The sequence below is a fragment of the Sus scrofa genome, chromosome 9, assembly GCF_054392235.1.
Source record: "Sus scrofa isolate SSC_HxYL_T2T_F1_AM1 chromosome 9, Sscrofa_HxYL_maternal_Yorkshire_Landrace_v2.0, whole genome shotgun sequence".
NCBI lineage: Eukaryota > Metazoa > Chordata > Mammalia > Artiodactyla > Suidae > Sus > Sus scrofa.
Window position 1 is genome coordinate 51,310,805 of NC_139391.1, and position 21,647 is coordinate 51,332,451.

At 39.0% G+C, this 21,647-nt stretch overlaps 4 protein-coding genes across 19 annotated transcripts in view; 2 read left to right on the forward strand and 2 right to left on the reverse strand.

The window, feature by feature from the left end:
• VWA5A (von Willebrand factor A domain containing 5A) overlaps positions 1–13,369 on the forward strand; it is a 47,918-nt gene extending 34,549 nt beyond the window's left edge. For 8 of the 15 annotated variants that reach the window (XM_084976470.1, XM_084976475.1, XM_021063046.2 and 5 more), the window contains one exon: positions 13,019–13,369. In XM_084976470.1, coding sequence (XP_084832596.1) covers positions 13,019–13,032 — 14 coding nt within the window. In that variant the 3' untranslated portion in view covers positions 13,033–13,369. Of the gene's footprint in view, positions 1–11,483; positions 12,289–13,018 lie in introns of those variants that run through there. The other 7 variants (XM_084976473.1, XM_084976472.1, XM_084976477.1 and 4 more) reach the window with 1 other exon arrangement.
• LOC110262282 (olfactory receptor 10S1) overlaps positions 1–21,647 on the reverse strand; it is a 243,652-nt gene that overhangs the window by 187,187 nt on the left and 34,818 nt on the right. The window lies entirely within an intron of this gene.
• LOC100513942 (olfactory receptor 10N1-like) overlaps positions 1–21,647 on the reverse strand; it is a 222,905-nt gene that overhangs the window by 45,582 nt on the left and 155,676 nt on the right. The window lies entirely within an intron of this gene.
• OR10D1 (olfactory receptor family 10 subfamily D member 1) lies at positions 13,419–14,510 on the forward strand. The gene has a single exon (XM_005653713.4). The coding sequence runs from the start codon at positions 13,419–13,421 to the stop codon at positions 14,364–14,366; it is 948 nt and encodes a 315-aa protein (XP_005653770.1). The 3' UTR covers positions 14,367–14,510.

The window sequence follows — 21,647 nt, forward strand, 5'->3', positions numbered from 1 at the left end:
CAGGCTATGGGTGGCAAGAAGACACTTGCTCAGGCTACGGGAGATTGGTCACTTCTTGTGCAGGCTGCAGGAGGCTGGGCACCTCTTGTGTGAGCTGGTGGTAGCACAGGGCTAAGTGCGATGTGGTGCCCCTTGCGTGATCTACTGGTGGCAGGGACAGTCTGTGACAGTCTTCTCAGAAGCTGGAGGGAGGCGTGGCCTGCCACCACTGGAGGCCTGTGAGTGGCCCCACCTGCAGCCCCAGTCACCTCAGGGGTTGGCCAAAAAAAAAAAGAGGGCACTGCAACCAAGTACCACATGTTGTTGCTCTCATGCTCCTGGGAACACACCGCCCTGCAGCTGCCACTGCCAAATGCTCTGGGTGGCACTCAGATGCTTGATCACTGTCCCTTCCCAAGACCCTACAACAAGGAGAAGTTGGTGCAGCACCTCCTGCATGGGTTAAGTGGGACGGGGTGCTTCCTGCATGGTCTGCAGGTAGCAGGGGCAAACCACTGCAGTTAAAACTGACTCCAGAGGTAGGCATGGCCCACTGCCACAGGGAATCCCTGAACGAGAACCACTTGCATCCCCAACCACCTCAGAGAGCACCACAGAGGAGGACATTGTGACAGAACACCATCTGTCGTTGCTCTTGCTCTCCTGGGAGCACACCCACCCAGCTGCTGCAGTGCCCAGATGCTTGATCACTGTCCCTTCCCAGGAACCTACAACTAGGAGGAGCTGGTACAGCACCTCCTGTGGGGGCTAAGTGGGACAAGGTATTTCTTTCATGGTCTACAGGTGGCAGGGGCAAATCACCACAGTTATCACTAACTCAGAGGTGGGCATGGCCTGCCACCACTAGGGGTCCAAGAACAGGCACCACCTGCAGCCCCCATTACCTCAAGGGCACCACAGAGGAGGGCATCATGACCGAATACCACCCGTTGTTGCTCTTGAACCCCTGGAGGCACACCAGCCCAGTGGCTGTCACTGCCAAATGCTCTGGGCAGTGCCCACACGCTTGATCTTGGACACTTCCCAGGATCCTGCAACTAGGAGCAGACTGTGTAGCACCTCCTGTGTGGGTTAAATGAGACTGGATGCTGCTGTTATGGTCTTCAGGTGGCGGGGGAAAATCACCAGTTATCACTGAGTCCAGAGATGGACATGGCCCACTACCACTAGGGGTCCCTGAACAGGCACCACTTGCGGCTTCAATCACCTCAGAGAATGGCACTGCAATCTCATACTACCTGCTATTGCTCTTATTTCTCTGGGAATTCACACACCCTGCTGCTGCTACTGCCAGATGCTCTGGGCACCTTGTCAATCTGCATAAGGCTCATTACCACTTCCCAGGGCCCTGCAACTAGAAGTAGCCAGTGGTACCTTCCTGCAGGTCATTGCTGCTGTTAAGAGCCCAGCAACCAGGCACTGACTACTAGCCCTACCCACTGTCTCCTTCTCCCCAGAAACACACTCAGAACCCTGGGGATAACAGCCTGCTCACACCAAAGAAAGATACAGCAAATATTCAAATGCCCACACCAAAAATAAATAGTAATCTCCCCACAAAATGCAAAGGGGTGCTCTTGCATAGAAGTAGCCCCCCAAGACTACAGTTTGGCTTCCCTAAACTCACAGAAGAAGAAAAGCATAAGCAAATGAAGAAGCTCAGAAACCATCCCCAGTTAAAGCAACAGGAGAATTCACCTGAAGTAGCAAACAATGAAACAGACCTCTGCAGTCTGATGGACACTGAGTTCAAAAGGGAGACAGTGAAAATACTGAAGGAATTAAGGCTGAATATCAATGAATTAAGAGTGGAGATAAAAAGGGATGCAGATTCCTTTACAAAGGAACTAGAAAATAGAAGGAAGAATTTAGAAAATGTATTTGCAAAGATGCAAACTGAGTTAGAGGCAATAGAGACCAGAATGAGTAATGCAGAGGAATGAATTAGTGACGTGGAAGATAGAATAATGGAAATCACCCAAACAGGACAGCAGACAGAAAACAAAATTAAAAAAAAAAAACATGAAAGCAATATAAGAGATCTATGGATAATATAAAGCAGGAAAATCTATGCATAATAGGAATTCCAGAAGGAGAAAAAAAAAACAAAAGGGGATTGAAAATATATTTGAAGAAATTATGGCTGAAAACTTTCCAAATCTAAAGGATACTTATATCAAGATACAGGAAGCACAGAGGGCCCCAAGCAAGTTGAACCCAAACAGAACCAAACCAAGACATTTTATAATAAAAATGGCAAAAGTTAAAGATAAAGAGAGGATTCTAAAGGCAGAAAGAGAAAAGCAAAGCATTAATTATAAGGGAACCCCAATAAGGCTATCAGCTGATTTCTCTACAGAAACACTACAGGCCAGAAGGGAGTGGAAAGATATATTTAAAATGCTGAAAGGAAAAAATATGCAACCTAGAACACTCTATCCAGCAAGAATATCATTTAAAATAGAAGGGGAAATAAAGAATTTATCCAACAAACAAAAGCTGAAAGAGTACAGCAATACGAAACCCATTCTAAAAGAAATACTGAAAGTGCTTTTCTAAATTAAAGAAAAAAAAAGAAAAACTAGGATGGAGGAAACCACAATTGGAAAGCAGTCACTTAAATAAGCCAGCATATAGATCCAAACATGAAGACGTTAAAAAAAAGAAAAAACAAAAAAAGACATCAAAATCATACAATATGGGCAAGGGAAGTAAAAAAAAAAAAAAGATTCTTTTTTTATTTTAATAATGTGTTTGAGCCTATATGATTATCAGGCTAAAGTAAGCAGATATAGGAAGGGGTTAACATACTTAAAAAACAGGGTAACCACAAATCAAACCCAAACATTATATTCACAAAAACTGAAAAGTACTCAAGCATAAAATAAATGGAAACCATCCAACCAAAAAAAGAAAAGAAGAGAATCATAGAGTCAACTGGAAAACAAGGTTTAAAATGGCAATAAATACACATCTATCAATAATTACCTTAAATGTCAATGGACTGAATGCTCCAATAAAAAGACACAGAGTGGCAGACCAGATAAAAAAGCAAAAACCTTCAATCTGCTGCCTACAAGAAACTCACCTGAAGGAAAAGGACACATACAGATTGAAAGTGAGGGGATGGGAAAAGATATTTCACGCCAATGGACAAGACAGAAAAGCAGGAGTAGCAATACTCATATCAGACAAAATAGACTTTAAAATGAAGGCTATCAAGAAAGACAAAGAAGGACACTATTTAATAGATAAAGGATCCATTCAAGAAGAGGATAACAATCATCAATACATATATAGCCCTAATATAAGAGCACCTAGATACCTGCAGCAAATACTGACAGACATAAAGGGAGACATTGATGGGAATACAATTATAGTAGGAGACTTTAACACCCCACTCACATCAATGGACAAATCCTATAGACAGAAGATCAATAAAGCAATAGATATCCTAAAGGAAACAATAGAAAAATTAGAAGTAATTGACATTTTCAGGACATTACATCCAAAAATATCAGAATATACATTCTTCTCAAGTGCACATGGACCATTCTCAAGCATCGATCACATACTGGGGCACAAAGCTAACCTCAACAAATTTAAGAGTATAGAAATTATGTCAAGTATCTTCTCTGACCACAATGGCATGAAACTAGAAATAAACCACAGGGAAAGAAATGAGAAAAAACTTACTACCTGGAGACTAAACAACATGCTACTAAAAACCCAATTGTTCAATGAGGAAATCAAGAAGGAAATTAAAAAATACCTCGAGGAGTTCCCGTCGTGGCGCAGTGGTTAACGAATCCGACTAGGAACCATGAGGTTGCGGGTTCGATCCCTGCCCTTGCTCAGTGGGTTAACGATCCGGCGTTGCCGTGAGCTGTGGTGTAGGTTGCAGACGCGGCTCGGATCCCGCGTTGCTGTGGCTCTGGCATAGGCCGGTGGCTACAGCTCCGATTCAACCCCAGCCTGGGAACCTCCATATGCCGCGGGAGCGGCCCAAGAAATAGCAACAACAACAACAACAAAAGACAAAAATAAAAAAAATTTAAAAAATTAAAAAAAAAATACCTCGAGACAAATTATAATGAAGACACAACCACTCCAAATCTTTGGGATGCTGCAAAAGCAGTGCTCAGAGGGAAATTCATAGCAATACAGGCCTTCCTCAAAAAAGAAGAATACTGACAACTTAAATCACGACCTAAGTGAATTAGAAAAAGAACAAGAAAAACCTAAAGTCAGCAGAAGGAAGGAAATCATAAAGATCAAAGAGAAAATCAATAAAATAGAGATTCAAAAAACAATAGAAAAAATCAATAAAACCAAGAGCTGGTTGTCTGAAGGGGTAAACAAAGTTGACAAACCTCTGGCTAGACCCACCAAAAAGAGAGAAAAAAACCAAATAAACAAAATAAGAAATGAAAAAGGAGAAGTCACAACTGATACTATAGAAATACATAAAACCATGAAAGAATACTACCAACAATTATATGCCAACAAACTTGATAACCTAGAAGAAATGGACAACTTTCTAGAGACTTACAGCCTACCAAAACTGAATCAAGAAGAAACAGATCAACTGAGCAGACTGATCACCAGAAATGAAATTGAATATGTTATAAAAACATTACCTACAAATAAAAGTCCAGGACTAGATGGCCTCACACGCAAATACTACCAAACATTCAAAGAGGAACTTATACCCATCCTCCTTAAACTTTTCCAAAAGGTTGAAGAAGGAACACTCCCAAAGACATTCTGTGATGCCACCGTCACCCTAATACCAAAACCAGACAAAGATACCACCAAAAAAGAAAACTATAGGCCAATATCTTTGATAAATATGGACACAAAAATTCTCAACAAATTTTAGCCACCTGAATCCAACAACATATAAAAAAGACTGTACACCACGACCAGGTGGGATTCATCCCAGGTTCACAAGGATGGTTCAACACACACAAACCAATCAACATCATACACCACATTAACAAAATAAAAATGAAAAACCACATTATCATCTCAACAGATGCATAAAAAGCATTTGACAAAGTACAACATCCATTCATGATCAAATCTCTCACCAAAGTGGGAATAAAGGGAACATTCCTTAACGTAATCAAAGCCATTTATGACAAACACAGAGCAAATAGAATACTCAATGGAGAAAAGCTGAAAGCCTTCCCACTAAAATTGGGAATAAGACAAAGATGCCCACTCTTGCCACTGTTACTCAACATAGTATTGGAAGTCCTAGCCACAGCAATCAGACAAACAAAAGAAATAAAAGGCATCCAAATAGGAAGGGAAGAGGTAAAACTGTCACTGTATGCAGATGACATGATACCATATATAGAAAACCCTAAGGACTCAACCCCAAAACTACTTGAACTGATTAATAAATTCAGCAAAATAGCAGGATATAACATTGACATTCAGAAATCAGCCACGTTTCTGTATACTAACAATGAAATATTAGAAAAGGAATGCAAAAATACAATACCCTTTAAAATTGCACCCCCCAAAAATCAAATACCTGGGTATACACCTGACCAAGGAGGTGAAAGACTTAGATGCTGAGAACTATAAAACATTAATCAAAGAAATTAAAGAAGATGTAAAGAAATGGAAAGATATTCCATGCTTCTGGGTTGGAAAAATTAATATTGTAAAAATGGCCATATTACCCAAAGCAATCTACAGATTCAAGGCAATCCCTATCAAATGACCCATGACGTTTTTTCACAGAACTAGAACAAACAATCCAAAAATTTATGTGGAACCACAAAAGACCCAGAATTGCCAAAGAAATCCTGAGGAACAAAAACCAAGCAGGAGGCATAACTCTCCCATACATCAGGCAATATTACAAAGCCACAGTTATCGAGACAGTGTGGTACTGGTACCAAAACAGACACACAGACCAATGGAACATAAGAGAGAACCCAGAAATAAACCCAGTCACCTATGGTCAATTAATCTTTGACAAAGGAGACAAGAACATAAAATGGGAAAAAGACAATCTTTTCAGCAAGTATTGCTGGGAAACCTGGACAGCTGCATGCAAAGCAATGAACCTAGAACACACCCTCATACTATGCACAAAAATAAACTCAAAACGGCTTATAGACTTAAAAATAAAACAAGACACCATCAAACTCCTGGAAGAGAACAAAGGCAAAACATTCTCTGACATCAACCTTACAAATATTTTCTCAGGTCAGTCTCCCAAAGCAACAGAAATAAAGGCAAAAATAAACCAATGGGACCTAATCCAATGGACAAGCTTTTCACAGCAAAGGAAACCATAAAAAAACCAAAAAAAAAAAAACCTTACAGAATGGAAGAAAATAGTTTCAAATGATGCAACTTACAAGGGCTTAATCTCTAGAATATACAGACAATTTATACCACTCAACAGCAAAAAAGCCAACAACCCAAAGGAAAAATGAGCAAAAGACCTGAATAAACAATTCTCCAAGGAAGATATACAGATGGCCAACAAGCACATGAAGAAATGTTCAACATCCCTGATTATTAGAGAAATGCAAATCAAAACTACCATGAGATACCACCTCACACCAGCCAGAATGGCCACCATTAATAAGTCCACAAATAACAAATGCTGGTGGGGGTGTGGAGAAAAGGGACCCCTCTGTAATGTTGGTGGGAATGTAAGCTGGTACAACCACTATGGAGAACAGTATGGAGATACCTTAGAATACTATACATAGAATTGCCATGTGACCCAGCAACCCCACTCTTGGGCATACATCTGGACAAAACTTTCCTTGAAAAAGACACATGCACCTGCATGTTCATTGCAGCACTATTCACAATGGCCAAGACATGGAAACAACCCAAATGTCCATCGACAGATGGTTGGATTAGGAAGATGTGGTATATATATACACAATGTAATTCTAATCAGCCATAAAAAGAACAAAATAATGCCATTTGCAGCAACATGGATGGAACTAGAGACTCTCAAACTGAGTGAAGTAAGTCAGAAAGAGAAAGACAAATACCATATGATATCACTTATATCTGGAATCTAATATATAGCAAAAACAAAGCTTTCCATGGAAAAGAAAATCATGGATTATGGAGAATAGACCTGTGGTTGCCCGGGGGGGGGGGGGGGGAGGAGGGAGTGAGATGGATTGGGAACTTGATGTTAATGGATGCAAACTATTGCTTTTTGAGTCGATTAGCAATGAGATCCTACTGAGCACTGAGAAGTATGTCTATTCACTTATGATGGAACATGACAATGTGAGAAAAAAGAATGTGTATATGGATGTGTAACTGGGTCACTATGATGTACGCTAGGAAGAAAAATGTATTGGGGAAATAACAATAAAAAAAAGAAATCAGTCGTATTTCTGCATACTAACAATGAAATATTAGAAAAGGAATACAAAAATACAACACCTTTTAAAATTGCACCCCAAAAAATAACATACCTGGGAATAAACCTGACCAAGGAGTTGGAAGACTTATATGCTGAGAACTATAAAACATTAATCAAGGAAATTAAAGAGGATGCAAAGAAATGGAAAGCTACTCCATGCTCCTGGGTTGGAAAAATTAATAATGCAAAAATGGATATACTATCCAAAGCAATCTACAGATTCAATGCAATCCCTATCAAATTACCCATGATATTTTTCACAAAACTAGAACAAACAATCCAAAAATTTACATGAAACCACGAAAGACCCAGAATTGCCAAAGCAGTCCTGAGGTGTGTGTGGAAAAAAGCGGGGCCACAGAATGTGGCTCAGATCCGGAGTTGCTGTGGCTGTGGCATAGGCCGGAGGCTTCATCTCTGGACCCCTAGCCTGGGAACCTCCATATGCTGTGGGTGCGGCCCTAAAAAAGACAAAACAAAGAAAGTTCTGCTAAATGGTTAGTTGAAAACCAGTTGTTGCTAGAATATTCCAGTGATTTACTTGAATTTCTGAGGTAGAGAGGAAAGGAATTAAACCAGGCAGGCAGTTTTCTCTAATTAAAACAAGAATAGTCTAAGTAAAACGCAAAATTTCCTATAAGCAAACTGAAGCAAGACAGCTCCCTTGAGAAATATCTATTGAACTTTCTGAAACTCAATCCTTATGAAAGAGGACTTAAGCTGAACAAGTATTTCTCTTTTTCTGTCTCTCTCCCTCCTCTCCTCTCCAACTCCTTTTCTCTCTTTCTCTCATTATAATTTAAGACCATAATCTTGTCAGGAGATACATGATAAAAATGCTAAAGACAATAGGGTATACATAAGAATCTCCTGAAACTCTAAAGTGAATCTATTTATAATTCTCCTCTCATACAGAGACAGCTGCTTTCTGTATGGGGTCGTATTGGAAATCAGTGATGATGTAGTGGGAAGAGAATGAAGCCTGGGAGTGCCTGGGCTCCTCTGCTGTCCAGCTTTAGGAAAGTCACAATTGCTGAGTTCTAATGTCTTGATTTGTGAAATGGAGTTAATAAAAAAGCCACCTTACATAGTTCTTGAGAGAATTAATTTAAAAAGCATAAAAGTGCACTGAAAAACCAGAGCAACCACAAATGTAAAGTAATATTAGTTATGGACCAGCATTTGAAAATGAAAATTATAAACTTATTTTTCATTATGACTCAAAGGGAGGAGGCATGTAATTCTGGATCCATTAAAATTCTATTGCCTAGTTTAAGTTGCCTGAACACTTTGAGACTAAATTTTCTACTAGAAATGGGGAGAGTAATTCTGCCTGCTTATAAGTTTCTAGTGAGAATTCAAAGAGAAAATATTAACATGTAGGGCACCCAGCACAGTGCACAATAAATGTTAGCTGGTATTATGAAGATGGTCTATCCACAAAGACATCCCAACAGGCCACTCTCTTCTTGTGAAACACTGTCAGACTATCATCAGGAATCCCTCCATAACTCGTGTTCCTTCTCTTTTAAAATGTTTTCACAACAGTCTTGTTATTACCATAGCTACTTTTGTAGGCACTGTGGTATATTCATAATTTCTTTTGCAAAGGGGTTAGCAGAATCATCATTATTAAAGTTCCACGTTTACTGTGTTAGGTAACATTGAAAAGTTTTACAGTATAGATAAAATCAAACAATTTCAAAATTAGTTCACTCACATTGGGAATATCTTTAAGGGCATACATGACAGATGATTCTTTTTACACTTTCTTGGGTATTTCCAGACAAGAAGATAACTACATCATAAGCGTTGCTTATTTTATAGGCTTACATTCTCTAATAAACTTGATTTCTACATTGAAAATAAATCTGTCTTTCTACAAGATCCACCCATGATTCCTGAATTACCACATGGAACAGTGCATATAAATTATATCTACCAGCCCTGCAATCATTTGAAAATCACATTATATCTGTTTCTCTCTGGGTGCAAAACAAACAAACAAAAGTCTCTGGAATTCGTCATAACATAGAATTTAAAAGTACTGGCTTTAAAATTACAATCTCAGCTCAATCAGTTTCTAGCTGGTATCTTCAAGTTATTTAATCGGCTTTGTCGAATAACGTCCCCTAACTTTATAAGGTTTCTCTGGAGATTAAATGTAATAATACATTTTAAGAATTAGCATAGCACTTAGCATGCTTACGATGTAATTGTTAACTAAATACTAGGTATTTAGTCAATCATTTTTCTTTTGAGAAGGTTTACAGCCAACTCCATTATTTATACTGGCTACCTACCTAAGAACATGTCCAGTACATGAATACTTCTTTTTAGGAGTTTTGAAATGAAGGACACATAATAACAGTAGATGCATAGTAAATAATAAGGAACTTATTAGGTTTATACTGGAATAGCGATGTTTATTAGAGATAATTATGTCATCACAAGGGTGTACAGATAATTTCAAATGTAGCAGCAAAGGTTTGAAGGTGTATAGGCAACCAAAAAAAAAAAAAAAAGAAAGAAAGAAAAAAAAGAATAGCATTGCAGTGATCTACAGTTAGAATTGAAGCTCATTCTATCATCCAAATAATCCTGGAGGAACACAGACATTTTCCACCTTACAGCTTCCCTTTCTGATGATCCCCCTACTGTTATTTCATAGCTGGATGATGAATAAGGTTGATGAACTAATTGCTCCCTCAGAGCTATCACTGAATCTCAAATAGGGCTTAAGGGGATCTGAATACACTTCCAAGGAAGCAATCCAGGAAGTGTGAGCCTTCACTGCACAAACCCTATGAGACTCAATTCTTTATATAAGTAGGAGAATGTAAACTCCTTTGGTTGGAGCACTCTGTGCTCTGCTCAGAAACAGTCAAACCTGAGGTCTTGTTACAACATTGGGAAATGTGACTATATTCTCCTGTGGACCGTGTGAGTATTCAAACTGCTGCCTGAGTCTTACCATTTGCCTCTACCTCTCCACACACACACTTGGGCACCACAGACAAGGAACTTTCTGGTCCTTAGAGCTTCGTTTTTTCCTGAAATTGACTTAAAAATCAAACAGTGTGAGAGAAAGGACCAAAGACCTCTGACTTGGCTGACCAAGGATGATCCAGAGTTCACAAAAATCTGCATTGCTCAGAGACACTACTCAGCTAAGGCTAGATGTAGTAAAAAGAAGCAGGCTGTCAGCAGCATTTCTCCCCCAGGATACCCCTCCTTTATTTTCCTTTGCTGTTTTCACTTTTGCCCAATTCTAGGATGGGCTGTGAGCGGCTCATTTTGGCTTGGTCATTTGCTTTAGTCATGTTTTCCAGTGGCACTTGCCACAGTTTATGATTGGAATCCCTGTGTTGAATACGGCTCTGACTGGAAAGCTAATATATTGGAGTTGACAGTAAGATAGAGTATCAAAGGGATGGGAGGAGTCTGTTGTCTCCTCTCTGAAACTGAATTAGACATTAAGTAGGTGTGCTCTAAAGTCAAGTTTGCAACTGACCAGGAAGAAGTAAGAAGATTTTTCCCACCTTAGTACAAAACAGTGATGTGAACCCATTCAGAAGGGTGTTACTACTCAGCAGTGGATCAGGCACATGGAAAACAGAGGTAGATTTTCCTAATGATTATGGGTATGGAATGAAGCTATGGAATGAAACAGGTCTGAATCTTGGCTCCGTCACATGCTAGCTTTGTAACCTTGGGCAATTTGCTTAATCTCTCTAAGCTTCAGGTTTCCGATCTATAGATGGGAATAGCAATAATAGTTTCTTCCTATAGATTTAATGAACACAATGATTCATATTTTTAAAGTGTTGAGCCAAGTCCTTGGAAAGTAGTAAATTTTCAGTAGTATTGAATGAGTAATGAGAGGAAGAATCCCTGTGTCTTCCAGGCACCATACCTTGTTGTTGAATCATTTAATGTTCTTTGTTAGCGCTGTTATTTGACTTTCTGCTCTGTGGGTTATTGCATTTCTCTTTTTATCAAAGTAACATGAATTTGATGCCTTACTTGTTGCTATTATTTCTTTTGCTTAATATTTCAGAGTCACCTTAAGTCAATTTAGAAAAGATTAAAAGGACCAGAAGAACCAGAGCAGCGCCTCCTGATTTATTTTTTAATCTGCAACCATCAAACTTAATTATTTGAGATATTTTGGGAGTTCCCATCGTGGCTCAGTGGTTAACGAATCTGACTAGGAATCATGGGGTTGAGGGTTCAATCCCTGGCCCTGCTCAGTTGGTCAAGGATCCGGCGTTGCCATGAGTTGTGGTGTAGGCTGCAGACATGGCTCGGATCCTTTGTTGCTGCAGCTCTGGCGTAGGCCAGCGGCCAAAGCTCCATCCTGACCCCTAGCCTGGCAACCTCCACATGCCCTTGGAGCGGCCCTAGAAAAGACAAAAAGACAAGAAAATAAATAAATAAATAAATGAGTGAGTGAATCCAATGTTTAGGATTTAAAAAAAAAAAAAAAGATATTTTGCATGATTTTCTTTTAGTAATGCTTTTTTGTGTTAAGTTTGTATGTTATAGGAGTTAAATTTAATTCTAGGTTTACTGTTTCCAGAGAATAATGATAAATACGAAAATCTTTAATAATTTATTTCAGAGGGCTAATTTTTAAATTCACAAACATACTCATCTTTTTTTTTTCTATGTAGAGGACTTAGATCATTTTCTATTTAGTTCATTTTCATGTTTGGAACTCCTTCTTTGTTTAAATCAAGTGAAACCATAATGTTTTGAAAATTCCTGTTCATGCCTTTTATATATAGCAGCACTAAACCATTAGAACAGAATGCATTTGTGCTGGTTATGCCTTAAAAACAAAATAAACATAGCAAATTCTATTAATCTGGATCACATGGAAGACTATATTTTGAATTATCACATAATGATTCCAACATTCCTTATGTTCCTGAGAAGCATTCAGAAACTTTTCTCAGCATCTATTTTTAAGAGTCACAGAAATAAGAGTGTGTGTAACAATCCCTCTCTTGTCTGAAGGCAAGATTATGCTCACCTTATCCCAGGTAGGAAGCTCTAGCACTTTCAAAGTGTTTAAACCGCCCTCATATGGACAAAGTGTTTACATTGGAAATGCCCCACACCCCAAGAGAGGAAAAGACAATCATAATATTTTTGAGGGGCTGCTGACAAGTCTTATATCCCTTCCCTTAGGCTATAAGCATTTTTCTCGTTTTGGCTTATCTTTTCCTTCATACTATTTTCTTTTCTTTCCTCCTTCTTATGGGTCTAATTATTTTTTCCAAGAAAATGGATGATTCAGAAAGAGGAGTGACAGTTTGAGGGCAGTTAGAGGAACACTTTAAATTAGGATTTATGTTATTGCCAGACACTTTCACAGAAATTGCATAACTTTACTATAATAACCAGGGTATCTCTGTTGTTGATGTTGTTATTACAATAATTATAATTTTCATTTTGTGTATGATAAAACTATGTCCATGGGAAATATTATATTTATTGTTTGTACTACTATAGCTAAAAAGTGGCAAAGCTGGGATTCAAATTAAGTGTTCTGATTTCTAACGCAATTTTTTTCTTGATATTTTTCAGAGCGTAATACATAGTGGGAGTCTGCTTCTCAAAGATATTGGGAGATTTCAAAATACACATATGCCTAAAGAGAGTAAATCCATGAATCAAACAACTCTAAAAATGTTTCTGACTTAACTTGAGAATGATTTGAATATATCTCAAAACTTCTGATCCTGCCATAGACAACCATTAGCCTCTACCAAACATGCTGTCTAGGAGCTGGATAGACTGGCTCTAAAATAGCTTTTTCTTATTATTTGATATTTTTATATAAAGTTTGCTATTCATAAGAAGGCAAGTTGCTGCTTGTTGAAAACAGAGCCAAAGTGCTCATCAACAAAAAGCTTAATAATGAGATTTTGGTGTTCAGACTTTTGAGGCCTTGGGTCCTTTTTTGAGGTCTGACTTTCTCACAGTTATGAGGAATGCCTCAGTGGTGACCATGTTTATTCTGCTGGGCATCCCACACACAGAGGATCTGGAGACCATGCTCTTTGTCCTCTTTTTGTCCTTCTACATCTTTACCCTTATAGGGAACCTGCTCATCCTCCTGGCAATTGTCTCCTCCACTCGGCTTCACACTCCCATGTACTTCTTCCTGTGTGAACTGTCTACGTGTGACATATTTTTTCCTTCTGTGAGTTCCCCCAAGATGCTCTTCTACCTCTCAGGGAATAGCCGAGCCATCTCCTATGCAGGCTGTGTGTCCCAGCTCTTCTTCTACCATTTCCTGGGTTGTACAGAGTGTTTCCTATACACAGTGATGGCCTATGACCGCTTTGTTGCCATCTGTTACCCTCTACGCTATACAATAATCATGAGTCACAGAGCGTGTGCCCTCCTGGCCATAGGGACCTCTTTTTTTGGCTGCATTCAGGCCATCTTTCTAACTGCTCTCACCTTCCAATTGCCCTACTGTGGCCCCAATGAGGTGGACTATTACTTCTGTGATATCCCAGTGATGCTGAAGTTGGCTTGTGCCGACACCTCTGCCCTGGAGATGGTGGGGTTCATTAGTGTGGGTCTCATGCCCCTCAGCTGCTTCCTTCTCATCCTCACCTCCTACAGTCGCATTGCCTACTCCATCCTGCAGATCCGCTCTGCAGAGGGCCAGCAACGTGCCTTCTCTACCTGCAGTGCCCACCTCACTGCCATCCTGCTCTTCTACATGCCAGTGGTCCTCATATACCTAAGGCCAACCCCAAGTCCTTGGATGGATGCAACTGTCCAGATCCTGAATAACCTGGTTACCCCCATGCTGAACCCCTTGATCTACAGCCTCAGGAATAAGGAGGTGAAGTCATCTCTGAGAAAGGCCCTACGTCAACTGGGCTTCCATCCTGAGCAGTTGCAGAGAGATGAGTAACTAACACTTCAAATGCACATCATAGTTTCTGAAACATTTTTACATGGTTCTCACAAATAGTTTTGAATTTGAGAGAACAAGTATTACTATGATTATCTCCATTTACAATATGAGGACTAAGATTGGAAGAGTTCAAGTGATGAGTTGAAGGACACATAAGGATTGAACGGCAGATTGAAAACTCTAGGGCTGGCTTCCTGGCTCTGGGACCTGTGCTTGCTCCAGGATAACATACTGTTGATGAGGCACATATAGAGATTCCCCCCAGCAATCAGAACAGCCTGGACCACCTGCTTCTCAATATCCCTTTTCTTCATCCTCCTGCATCCCCTCCCTCTCTTCTTTTCCCCTTCACCCTGACACTTCTTCATTTTGATACAGTGATTTTCTCCACAAATGCCTGCATTGGAGAAGCCCTCATTTTGCTGGTCTAGGAGTTGTTTAAAAAATGGTAGAGCTGCATTCCCAAGGTTACGAGGAAAACTCTAAAAACATAAAACATAGTGCAAAGAGAAGGACTTGGGGCTGGGACCTGAGGCAGTTCTCTCATGAGTGAAGCATGAGTGTACTCTATTACTTAAAATCCTATTTGCCGGGCTTAGACCTGGAGGCAGGTCCTGGCTGTCAAAGGGCAGCACGTGGATGGGAATGTGGAAAGGGCAGATGGGGGAGTCCATAGAGCAGTGACTGTGCTGTGATGCTGTATTAAAGAATATGGACATGGCTCTGTATTCCTCAGAACAAACAGGAGCCAAGCTGTCATTGTTTTGTAACTTTGACTTCTCTGTTTTACAGGAAGGGTTTGATTTTGGTCTCCATTCCCACATTTTTAAACATTTTTTTTTTGGCTGAAACATGCTATTTCATTACAGGGAACTATCTTTTTTTTTTTTTTTTTTTTTTTTTTTTTTGTCTTTTTAGGTCTGCACCCGCGACATATAGAGGTTCCCAGGCTAGGGGTCCAATCAGAGCTGTTGCTGCCGGTCTACGCCACAGCCACAGCAATGCGGGATCCGAGCTGCATCTGTGACCTACACCATAGCTCAGGGCAACGCCGGATCCTTAACCCACTGAGTGAAGCCAGGGATCGAACCCACAACCTCATGGTTCCTAGTCGGATTCGTTAGCCACTGAGCCACAACGGGAACTCCATGAACTATCATTTTTATGACTGAATTCACTGAGCATGCTCTCACACTGGGGAAACAGAATTGTTATGAAGTTCATTCTAACAGTGATATAGATACAGGACACTTGAAATAGAATGAGGGAAGAGAAGGGGACAGAGGCAGAGACCAGTTTTTTCTCCCATCTCTGTACTTGTCAGAATCAGAGACCAGCCAAGGAGCCTTCCAGTCCTGACCAACACCCCTGCATCTGTGCCTCCTGACACTGGGCTGAGCTAGCACATGCTCCTAGAACCAAGACAAACTTTTGCCTGGTCACTTACCTTAAGTTCTTAAAACTCCTTCTGTTCTGTTTCTCCCTTGTTTTCTTCATGAAAAGGGAAGGTACAGATACATATCAAATGATTTCAAATTTAGTGTTTCCCAAACCCTTCTCAAGCCTCTCTCAGTCCATACAAAGATGCCGTCCCATTTCTTAACTCCTGGTTGTAGCTGCTCAGATTGTCAACTTAGAAAAATTTGTAATAATAAAAGAGGGGATCCAATCTCCCTTCATTTTCACTCATTCAGATGTCATCTGATGAATAGCTCTGTGCTAGGAGTAGGGGATGCAAAGATCAAGAAGACACACATGATCCTACCTGAATGACACCGTAGTCTACTGGAGAAAACAGATATACAAGTAACTAGACCATCCCAGGATAAATACTCTGGTCAAGGTGTGAACTAAAGCAGAAAATGTGGAGTATATTTTTTTCTGGGACTAGGGAGGGGCCTCACAGAAGAGGTGTTAAAGGTTGGAGAGTTGTTTTTTGCTTGGATGAATGAAATGAAGACTATCTGGGAAATGCTGTACAGGGAGAAACAACACAATTTGGGGTGTGTGTGTGAGCGCATGCTTGCGCGTGTGTGCATGTGTGTGCAGGCAGTGGTGAGATGATGGCTACCTGCATGGTGGGGTGTGGGGGGTGGATTGTGGAGAGAAGTTTTCTGTGTATTCCTTGCTCTCCCTGCTGATTTGTTCGAAGTCAAATAGATTGAAATGAATGAATAACTAGTCCAAAAATGAATGTTTTCAATACCTAATTTGCATGTTTTTTTTTGGTCAAGAATACTGGCTTTAGCTTTACAAAACTAATTATTCAAGCTAACAGAATAGAATTATTTTTGTTTCACTAGTTCGCTTAGGATATGCCTGTGATTACTGGGATGCTAAATTAGTGAGAAACAATGTCATCAATTATGTATCAGCCCTTTATTTTACATCCCATTGTTTTTTGGTTTTTGGTTTTTTTTTTTTTTTCTTTTTGTCTTTTTGCCATTTCTTGGGCCGCTCCTGCAGCATATGGAGGTTCCTAGGCTAGGGGTCCAATTGGAGCTGTTGCTGCCAGCCTACGCCAGAGCCACAGCAACTCGGGATCCGAGCCGTGTCTGCAACCTACACCACAGCTCACAGCAATGCTGGATCCTTAACCCACTGAGCAAGACCAGGGATTGAACCGGCAACCTCTTGGTTCCCAGTTGGATTCGTTAACCACTGCGCCGCGACGGGAACTCCTACATCCTATTGTTTTTTTTAAAAAATTATTTTAATGCTTGTTTCAATAATATTCTATAACATCAACAAGTCATTGTCCTGTTGAAAGTCTTTGAAAAATGTTTTCATTAAATAGTAAAAAAAAATTAATAGAAAATATGTAAAACTATATACAAAACTATGATATAATACACACCTGAGTCCTACTATCTAGTTTAAGGAGGAGAGAAGCATCTGTGCCTTGGATGTTCCCAGAGAAACTTGGGTTGATTCCATGCCCCTCACTCCCTCGAGAAGTCATCACTCTTCTAAATTTTCTATTTATTTTTCCCTTGTTTTTAAGTTTCATCTTATATGTTTGTGTCCCTACACACCATCTTGCAAGTTTTTAAATTTTATTATATAATAATGATTAATTATTATTATTAATTATTATTAATAATTATATTAATCTAATTCTACTGAAAAATTTTTTTCACTTACACCCTACTTTTTTGACACGTATTTCATTGCATTGTATGTGGAAGGAATTCATTATTGCCAAAGTGTAGTACCCATGGTGTGAATATATCAGTATTTATTTTCTGCTGTTTTTAAATTTATAAATAAATGTGAATTTCCAGAATGTAAGAACTCTTTTCTTTTAAAAAGCCAGAAAGTGTGGGTGGGTTCTTCATAACTACTTCATACCTTCAATACCTATACCTATGTATAGATATGACACAGAGATACTGTCACCAACCTCCCCACAAAATTTCCTTCTATTAGGGAAGAGAAAAATAATAGAAAACTTTATTTAGTTTGTATTTGTCCAGTAGCAGACACTGAGACAAGGGTTTGGGTATAACCCAATTTATTTGGAAGATGACCCCAAGAGACATGATAATGAAATGGGAAAGTAAGACAGGAAAGGACAGGCGATTAAGCCAATGTCAAGGAATGGTTTACCACTACGGGGAACTAGGGCCAAACCCACTGGAGATTTTCTATAAAGTGTTGTGTAACTATCTCCAAGTTGTCCTACTGGGGTGCAGAAGAAGCTAAGATATTTTTATACCAACCTCTGCCCCATATATGTAGACCAAAAAAACCTCCTTGGCCAGAGACTACTTCTGGGCAGATGTGGGGAGCCCTCAGGACACCCTCTGCAGGTGATCTCTGGAGTGGGCTGAAGGGATATGAGCAGAAGTCCTAAGAAAATGCTATGGTCATAATTCATTCATTTCTTAAACTAGCGTCTCTCCAAAATGCAAACTGCTTAATACTACTCTGCTTCTTTAGGACCTTCAACATTTTAAAAATTGCTTATAGGTTGAATTAAAATAACTTAGTAACTTTCAAGTATCTATGGAGTTAACAATGAGACCCCCAAACCATATATTCACACAGAAACATATACATCTCTCTCACACATACTCTACTATTTAGCTAAATTGTCCTCCCCATTTCCTAAATGTACCACTTTGCAATTTTTTATTCATTCACTGACTTGTTCTTTCAGAAACAACACATTTATTGAGTATGTATTATGCTGAGCACTGGAATTACAAAGATCTAAAAGTCCTATTCTTTAGAAGCAGGAGAGTAAATGTACACTTGGTGAAAATAAAGTTTTTAACAGAAATGTATAGAATAAAGACTAGTAAATGAAAGCAAAAATGATTGTGTATGGATGTTGTTGAAGTTTCAAAAAACCATTTAAAAGAGACTCAGTCAAAATTATGTGACTTTATAAATTTTATCTTCTCTCCTGGGATGCCCTTCCCTGATTCTTCTGCAGGAAAGACTTCTATTCATCCTTTCAAACCCAAGCTAAGTACTTGTCTCGTTTGCAATATGTCCCAATATCAGACATAATTAAGTTCCTATTTCTTTTGTTTTTCAACTTTATGCCATGGCATAAAGCATCAATTCATCAATTGAAAATAATATTGGCAAAATGATTCTCAAAAGTAACAGTTAACTAACTAGATGCAGGGAGGTGAGGAAAAGGAAACAGGTGGGTATTTACAGTTCAGAATGGTTCCGCCCTTCGTTTGTTAGCAATAAATGAAAATATGACTCTTTTTTTTGGTCTTTTTGTCTTTTTCCAGGGCCACACCCACAGCATATGGAGGTTCCGGTCTAATTGGAGCTGTTGCTGCTGGCCTACGCCACAGCCACAGCAACGCGGGATCCAAGCTGTCTCTGCAACCTACACCAAAACTCCTGGCAATGCCGGATCCTTAACCCACTGATTGAGGCCAGGGATCGAACCTGCAACTTCATGGTTCCTATTTGGATTCATTAACCACTGAGCCACGAAAAGAAGTCCTGAAAATATGACTTCTTTTTTTTTTTTTTTTTGTCTTTTAGGGCCGCACCAGCAGCACATGAAGCTTCCCAGGCTAGGGGTTGAATTGGAGCTATAGCAGCCAGCCTACGCCACAGCCATAGCAATGTGGGATCTGAGCCATGTCTGTGACCTCACCACAGCTCACGGCAATGCCAGATCCTTAACCCACTGAGTGAGGCCAGGGATTGAACCCATATCCTCATGCATGCTTGTGGGTTCATTAACCACTGAGCCATGATGGGAACTCCAAATATGACTTTTTAATGACATTTTGTTGATGGCCATAATGATGCATTGTATAGGCTATACATTTATTAGATATTATTAAGCATCTTTTAGGAATAGATTCACGCTCTTCTTTGACAAGAATAGTAATAGTTAAGCCAAGAGAAGTGACAGAATCAGACAGACACAGTTTTAATTTGACCTTAACATGTATGCATTTTGTGGCTTTTAAAAAGTTAATTAACTATTTAAATCACTATATTTTAACAGGTAAAATGGAGACATTGAAATCTACACCATTAAATTGTAAAAATTGACTTAGATGGTTCTTTAAAGCACTTAACATTGTATCTTGATCATAATAGGGTTTGGTAAGTGTTACCTTCCTCTCTTCTCTGTTTCTTAAGAAATATATTTTCAGTTATAATTAAAAAAAAAAGCAATAGGAAAGCAGTATTTACTTCGCACAGTTTTCCTTTGGATATAACTATTCAAGAATATTAGGGGTAAAGAACAGTGTTCAAGGGTATGCTGGGGTTTGTAGCCAGACAGATCTGAGTTTAACTTCCTACTTGTCATTGGTGTGGTGTTAGGCAAGCTCTCTGAGCACATGCTCTTCAAATGTGCTATGAGAAGACTATAGGTACTCAGTTGACAGGGTCACTGTGAAGAATGGATTCTATTATCTTCCTTCATTGGAAGTCATTTAGGTGCTAAACCGTATAAATATATGAACTCACAGAAGTGATAGATATTGGAATATTGGAACTACACAGTTTTTCTCAACCCAACATCTATTTGGGTTTTAGCCAGAACTAAAATATTCTGGGCAGGTATAAATAGCGCCTTAGAAAGAAAAACAAACAAAACCCTGTTTCCAATTTGTCTGAAAAAGTAAATAAGATACAAAATTCTTAAGAAATATCAGCAATATGGATGGCCAATAGGCACATGAAAAGATGCTCAACATCACTAATTATTAGAGAAAAGCAAATCAAAACTACTCTGAGGTACCACCTCACATCAGTCAGAATAGCCATCACTAATAAGTCTACAAATAACAAATGCTGGAGAGGGTGTGGAGAAAAGAGAACCCTCCTACACTGTTGGTGGGAATGTAAATTGGTACAATCACTTATTTGTGGAGTCTAAAATATGGCACAAATAAATCTATCTACAAACAGAAACAGACTCACGGACATAGAGAACAGATTTGTGGTTGCCGAGGGGGAGGGGAGACGGAGTGATATGGATAGGGGTGTGTGGTTAGTAGATGGAAACTATTACATTTGGAATGGATAAGCAATGAGGTTTTGCTGTATACCACAGGGAACTATATCCAGTCTCTTAGAACAGACCATGATAGAAGATAACATTAGAAAAAAGAATGTATATATTCATATATATATATATGAATGTATCACTATGCTATACAGTAGAAATTGGCATAACATTGTAAATCAACTATACTTTACAAAAAAGAAAGCAAAAGAGAAAAAAATTTTTTAAAAAAAGACATGCTGTTGTTGCTTGAAACTACTTCCAGAAATTGAGGTTTTGTCAAAATAATTTAAAAGAAGCAAAAATTCAAGATTAAACAGTATATTAGACTGAGTGGACTTAAGAGAAGAAACAAGCTTATAGACATTAAATTATAACTGTAGAGGTAAAAGGATAAATGGAAGCTACCGTCAGGAAGTATTTAAAATACTGTCTAGTCACTTATAATGGAATATGTAATGTGAGAAAAAAGAATGTATACATGTATGTGTAACCGGGTCACCATGCTGTACAGTAGAGAAAAAAATATATATATAAATAAATGATAAAAAAAGAAAGAAAAAAATACTAAGAAAATTTAAATAGCATTAATCATGTGCCAAGCTACTATGCTGGCTCCTTAGCATTCTCACATCATTTTATCCTCATAGTGACCCCATGAGGTTAGTACTTATTGTTATCATCCCTGTTTTACAATTTAGAAAAACAAGATTGAGTTCATGCGTAACTTATTCCAAACCGTACTTTGGCTGGCATTCAGCCCTATGTTTGTCTTA

Coding starts and splice junctions, on each gene's coding strand:
- OR10D1 (XM_005653713.4), top strand. CDS start 13,419: ATGAGGAATGCCTCAGTGGTGACCATGTTTATTCTGCTGGGCATCCCA.